Below are 6,748 nucleotides of genomic sequence, written 5' to 3'. Positions count from 1 at the left end.
CGGTCCCGTCGATGTGGATAGGGGGTTGCTCCCTCTGCTGTTTCCTGAAGTCCACAATCAGCTCCTTTGTTTTGTTGATTGAGAGGTTATTTTCCTGGCACAACACTCCCAGGGCCCTCACCTCTTCCCTGTAGGCTGTCTCGTCATTGTTGGTAATCCGTAGCAGCAACATTATGTAGCAGCAACATTATGTACAAAATAAGTTACAAACAATGCAGAAAAATATTAATAATTGCACAGTTGGTTTTGAGCCCGTAAAGCGCCAGTCATCCCCTCTGGCGCCATTACTACAGGGAGGAGGTCAGTGACCTGGCAGTGTGGTGCCGGGTCCACATCTTCTCCCTCAATGTCAGTAAGACCAAGGAGCTGATCGTGAAATATAGGAAACGGGGGGCGAGTACGCCTCCCATCCAAAATGACAGGGCTGCAGTTGAGGGGGTTGAGAGCGTCAAGTTCCTCGGTGTCCTAATCACTAAGGACTTAAAATGGTTTCTTCACCCTCAGGAGGTTAAAAAGGTTTGGCATGGGCCCTCAAATCCTCAAAACGTTATACAGCTGCACTCACTATTGTGAGCATCTTGACTGGCTGCATCACTGCTTGTTATGCAACAGCACTGCCCTCAATCGCATGGTGCTACAGAGGGTGGTACGGACAGCCCAGTACATCACTGGGGCTGAGCTCCCTGCCATTCAGGACCTCTATATCAGGCTGTGTGAAAGGAAGGCCCGGAAAATCGTTAAATGTTCTAGCCACACCAACAGGTTCCCGAACAGCTTCTATCCCTAAGTCATAACAGCTAACAAAATGGCTAATCAAACTATCTGAGTTGACCCTTGTATTTTATATGTGGCACTGTCTCTATGCACACTCACAGGACTCTACACACTCACGCATACTGACACTCCAACACACACATAACATGCAGACATATTTATTCTGAATCTACACCCACGCCCACACACTCAGGTACACGCATTATATAAACTTCTGCTACTCTGTCCATCATATATCTTGATGCCTAGTCACCTTACCCCTATTCATATCTACCTCTATTCCTCCAGTATCCATGCACATTGTAAATATGGTACTGGAATTGACCCTGTATATAGCTTCTTTCTTTCTTGTTTTCTTCTTATTTCTTATTTTTATTTGTGTGTTTTTTTCTCATTTATGTGATTTTTAGTACTTAATTGACATTGATTACTGCATTGTTGGGTTTAGAGTTTGCAAGAAAGGCATTTCACTGTACACGTGCACGTGACATTAAAACTTGCAACTTGAACACAGCCGTGTGTCTGTACTGATGTAGGATCTTAATTTGAGCCAGTTTGCTACAGAAAGGAAATAAACCTGCAGCAACAGGACATGTGAATTATTATGTGGATTATAATTAATGGACATCTTTGTAGGGGTTGATACAGTTTTTGTTAGGGCAACTCTAGTCTGAAATGTAAATGCGGAAACAACAAACTTTAGAAAACTTTTAAAAACTCAAGTACACTGCAAGTTTGTATTTCCTGCTGTGCAGGACATTTCTCATCAACAAAAGAGTGATCAAATTAAGATCCGTCTGTAGCTCATCAGTGTGTGACACATGCAGCTGTGAGCTCTACTAGACCATGTTCATCTCTGTCAATACCTCAAGGTCAAGGTCTCCACGCATGTTAGTGAACATGCTCTAACAAGGGAAAACTGGGCCAAGTGTTTGGTAAGTTTGTCCCCAAGAGGTTGTAACAGGGATGGCTAGTTGATGGACCTCCATGAATATACAATCAAGGAGAGAATGAGGACAAGAAAAGGATAAAGGACAAAGAAGAAGAAGAAGAAGAAGAGGAGAACAAGAACTAAAGGAGTCACCTCTTACCTGCCTCCACCTCCTCTATGGATTTCTTCTTCTTTGGTTTGATCTCCTCCACCTCCGTACCAGGGTCATCCATCATAACGTCCTCTCTCTCTTCCTCCCACTCTCTCCCATGTTCCACAGGTCCAGCCTGTCTCACCTGTGTCTGGACACCTGTGGTGCCCTGTCCCTCTACACCTCCATCCCAGCCTAGAACACAGCAACAGAGGGCCAGAGACACCGACAAACCCAACAATGCCCCCCTCATCGTCTTACTACACTCAGAAGCAGGACCGGACTAAATCAGCCTACAGCTTAAACCAGACTTGAACCAGATTTACCAAGACCAGCACTGGCAGTGGAACCTGACCCCAGCTCTAGGAAGGCAAGAGAAGCTTCCTCAGCCCAACTCCTGTTTCAGTGAAGCATAAAAGGCCCCAGGCCACCCACAGTCTCTCACACAGACCAGTCAGAACCGTCAGCTAACAGATGACTTGCATTTGCTAGACGAGCAACAACACAGAACATCCAACAACAGTCCTCAGGTGTAGAAGAAGTCTCAGTTGGAGTCAGTCTGTCTTGTAGAGTCTCTGAGAGCTTGAAGAGATGAGTTCTGGTTGGTTCCTTCCAGTAGCCATGGAGTCTGAAAAAAATGTGCATAAAACTTTGGTGTGTAAAATGCTTTGGTTTGTAGAAAGCTGCGGTGAAAGGTTTGGTGTGCAGATGTGTACAGAGCGCAGGCCTGTTTGGTGGTGGAGCAGGAAAGAGCTGTGGGCTCAGGGTTTTAAAGCAGTCTCCTGGCAGAGAACGAAGAAAGGAAACACAGACGCATGCAGGTGTCTGGAGTCTCAGCAGCAGTAACACAGCACACCTCCTGGCTCCCGTCTTTCCTCACCCTCTCACTCCTCCGCAGGCACCCCCTCTCCCTCTCTCCACTCAACATAGGGGAGGGGGTCTTCCACATGTCACGTTGCAGGGGAGAGGGGACAGAGAGAGAGAGGGAGAGAGAGAGAGAGAGAGAGCGAGAGAGAGAGAGAGAGAGAGAGAGAGAGAATAATTTAGAAAAACATTTAAATGCAGAAGTTGACAATAATTAATTTCCAGAGTAAGTACTATACTCTTGCAACAAAAAGACAAATGTGAGTCAGTCTACTGAATCCACCAGGACCCATTTTTCAACGAGTTCAGAAAAAAAGGAAAACATTTTATTGGAGAGGAAAACTCATTCCATGTTTAAGAATGTGCCCAAATCGTGTGGTTGGGAATAAGTGTTTTAGCACACCTAGTAAACACACACACACACACACACATGCACACTCCCACACACACACTGACCCAAACAACCCAGCTCAGCTCCACATGCCTCCAGGTCATACAGAGATGTCAGGACCTGTCCCTGTCTCCTACTCTGCTCTCAAGTGGAAAACAGAAGATAAAGAGAGAAAAAGAGAGATAAGAGTGTGAAAGAAGGGTGTGAACTGGAAGTGAATTTGCTAAAAAAATATGACTTTACACTGGTTACCAATGGTGGGTCGGGACCTAGTGGTGGGTTGCATCTGATTCCTTGTGAGGTCTTTGCTTAAGACTGGGTTCAGGCTAGAAACATTGAATGAGAATGGCCCCAGAGGTTTAAGTTGATATCTGTGATAAAATATGACAATAAACAGTAATAACATATGAATGTGTTCATTGCTATTCATTCCTCAGAGACTTTATCTTCTAGTTAACAGATTAAGTATGCCCCCTACAGTAATCACACCGACAACTCATGCTGGAGACTACTGAGTCTGGTGGCCACTAAGTTCCAGAGTTATTTCTCCTATGATATTGTAGTTATGACAGTCAGATGTGCTGTGATATCTAAGCAATCTACTTCTACACCAGATGTGCTGGGATATCTACTTTCTTTATTTCTAGTCTGGAGCACTGAGTCAGCCTGCAGTGTTAGCAGGAGGGTCATCTTGACTTCATCAAGGCCATGCATCAATGAACACACATCTGATCTGATGTACAAACAGAATATAGAAAGCTGCTATTCATAGATCATCAAAAGTCAGTGAACATTAATGCTATGAGCTCTGGGAGGCAATCCAGCAGTCTATGTACTTAGCTCTACGTTACTTATTCTCAATTGTTGTTAATATGATAATGTATTAAAGTTACACTTGTGCATTCCTGTATAGTTTATGATTTGGAAGGTGTGTTAATGTCGAAGCCTCAAGGATGGAAAAACCTCCTTAATTACTGTAGCATGTGACCAGTCACCCAGGCCGATCAGTCATACTGTTTTCTGTACTGTATCATCTGTATCTGTGTCTCGGCCACAACCGTGGGAGGTTTTTTAAAGATTTCTGTCAGTGAATGTGATACAGAGAATGAGGGTGATAGAGTCCAGGAGTGTCATGCTCCCCAAAATACTAAAAGGGCACAAAGTACTGTGCTTTTTCCTGCAATCTTGTGCCATAATCATTGTGTCTAATTCTCTGTTTAAAAAATATCTATATATCTTTCTGCGTATCTAGGCATATCTTGAGCTGTCTGTATCCTCCTGACTTGTGGTTCTTTTTTTTAAAGAAACAAAATATGCTTCTCTGCATGGCTGCTAAAATCTGGGTAACAGATTGGAAGGAATGTGAGTCTTATTCAGCACGTTTAGTTATTGCTTGCTTTTCTAAAGTCTACCAACCTTGCCAGCAAGCATGCCAGCTAAGATTGTTAGACAAGCTAGCTACTCTAACTTGATTGATAGCCTGAAATGGCTTCTTGGTAGCTAGTTATGAGGTTGGGAGATTGGGAATCTATATGGGCTAAAGCCTACTCATAAAATTGCTAGGTGGCTAGTAGAATTACAGAAAAAAAAAAAAAAAAAATTTTTTTATATAGCTCTATATATTTTTAAAAGTAAAAACATACACTGTTTAATCTAGAGATAACTGATGGCTCTCTGACATCTGCGGCTAACAGAGAGCATATGATGGATTGCAAACAGATGTGCCCCGGCTGGACGAATCTAGTGTGTGTGTGTGTTTGTGTGTGTGTGTGTTTGTGTGTGTGTGTGTGTGTGTTTACTTGTGCTTGTGTCTTTTTTGCATAATAAATCATTCAAGATTGATTTTTTTTTAACTTCTTTAAATTGTGAAGAAGAACACTATTGGTACAGTACAAAAATATTTAATCTTTGTGTATGGACATTACATCCAAATAAGTCAACACCTTTTAACAATAAGAAAATAACCCTATCATTTAACATTTCACAGCAATAATCCTTCGGCATATGGAATAGATTGACATAGTTTTCCACTGGCTTTTAAACAACACATAAATAGTAACTCATAAATACTGATATTAATTTACAGTGGCCTATTACATTGCACAAATACCTTTATGACATAGCAGGTTATAGTGTCTAAACTGTGAGCTCAATCTGATTGAAACCACAACCATAATTTGTGCAAATGGTAAGCTAAAAATTTTCTCATCTAAAATTGATGATGGTTGTATTGTGGAGTGAGGAAGGTTGGTGGCGTGAACATTTGAATCTGTGGTCCCTGGTGAAAATGCATTTTGTTGTACAGTGGAAAGGTTGTAGGATAGATAGGAGCAGGTGAGGGGTACCTGACCCCACACTGGAGCTGCTGCTCAGGCAGCCCTTTCCCCTCACACTCTTTCTTCCACTTGGTGCGTCGGTTCTGGAACCAGATCTTAACCTGGGTCTCTGTGAGACAGAGCATCAAGGCGATGGCGTAGCGCTCAAACACAGACAGGTAGTGGCTGCTGTGGAAACTATGTTCTAGAATGTGTAGTTGATCCAAGGTGAACGCTGTCCGAACCCGCCGTGACTTGCCCTTTGACCTCTCCAGGCTACGGCACACAGATGCAGGGTGAGACTCCCTTTCCACTGAGTCCACTGTGGTGGAGCATTTACTGGCTGCTGGACCACTTGGGAATTCTAATCTCTTGGAATGGCTTTCTGGAATGGCTGCCCCACCTGAATATTAAAATAGTGAGTTTAGAGAAGGACCTCAACCATTCTAATCTGCAGTTATGATGATATGGGTTGAATGCTGATAAAGAATAATGTTAAACGTTCATTGTTGAGGGCTGGGCCAAAAATAAATAACTCAACACTGCCTTCTGGGAAATAACTAATACTACTGTATCAACTGTAGCAGTACTAGGCTACGCCTATAAACTAAACTTCTGCATCAACCCTATATCTCAATCTAAGGATAATATTTATTTATAAAATATAACTAGTAAGTAAATGGCTTTTAAACCTTTTAAGTTTTCAAAATAAATAGTTATAATAACTGAACCTGTGGTCTGTCTTGCAGCATCACTCTCAGCAGTTGAACCATGGCTCGGATGGGTACTGCTTGGACTCCCAGTGAATTTAGACGGATCCATGATGTCTGCTACAGAGAAAGAGGTTCTGCTAACCAGTGACAACTTTTCTGGCTGCATTTTAATTATCTGTTGTGTAAATTTGGACGAAAATGCGCACGTTTTTCAGTGAAGGAGGTGGTAGATAACTCGAGTACCACTGCGCGCGCCACCTTACATCCCCGTGTCTGATTCTTGTTGCCCTGGCGCCCCTCAATTTATCCAGGTCAAGCACACGCCGCTCCCCCGCATAAAATTAGCATTTCCACAATTACAAGTGCCCGGCTGCGCTCTGCAAGAAAAAACACGTGCTCCTTCCTGCGTGCGTAATTTGGTGCTCGCAACACGCACGGACACACACACGAACAAACAACACTGGCCGAGTGCGTGGAAGAAGGAACCCCTGCGCGGGCACTTTAAAATGCTAATGAGCGCTCTCAGATGTCTCGGTTATTTATTGCAGAGCATCTGTTTAAAATGTGCCGTTTTCTTTACAACCGTGTTCCTTTTTGTCGTTTGGCTTG

The 6,748-nt window shown here is 43.1% G+C and overlaps 1 protein-coding gene across 1 annotated transcript; it reads right to left on the bottom strand.

The window, feature by feature from the left end:
- Positions 1 to 4,993: 4,993 nt before the first annotated feature.
- pnx (posterior neuron-specific homeobox) lies at positions 4,994 to 6,414 on the bottom strand. Its single transcript, XM_021601313.2, has 2 exons — positions 6,158 to 6,414; positions 4,994 to 5,829 (listed from the first exon to the last, which is right to left on the bottom strand). Exons 1-2 carry the CDS (start codon positions 6,303 to 6,305, stop codon positions 5,321 to 5,323), a joined length of 657 nt encoding a protein of 218 aa, XP_021456988.1. The 5' UTR covers positions 6,306 to 6,414; the 3' UTR covers positions 4,994 to 5,320.
- Positions 6,415 to 6,748: the final 334 nt, after the last annotated feature.

The sequence above is a fragment of the Oncorhynchus mykiss genome, chromosome 5, assembly GCF_013265735.2.
Source record: "Oncorhynchus mykiss isolate Arlee chromosome 5, USDA_OmykA_1.1, whole genome shotgun sequence".
Lineage (NCBI taxonomy): Eukaryota > Metazoa > Chordata > Actinopteri > Salmoniformes > Salmonidae > Oncorhynchus > Oncorhynchus mykiss.
The sequence above is the reverse complement of the archived record's forward strand: the minus strand, read 5'-3'. Positions and strand labels throughout refer to the sequence as shown.

Coding starts and splice junctions, on each gene's coding strand:
- pnx (XM_021601313.2), bottom strand. CDS start 6,305: ATGCAGCCAGAAAAGTTGTCACTGGTTAGCAGAACCTCTTTCTCTGTA. Junction 5,830..6,157: donor TGCTGCAAGACAGACCACAG/GTTCAGTTATTA, acceptor TTTAATATTCAG/GTGGGGCAGCCATTCCAGAA.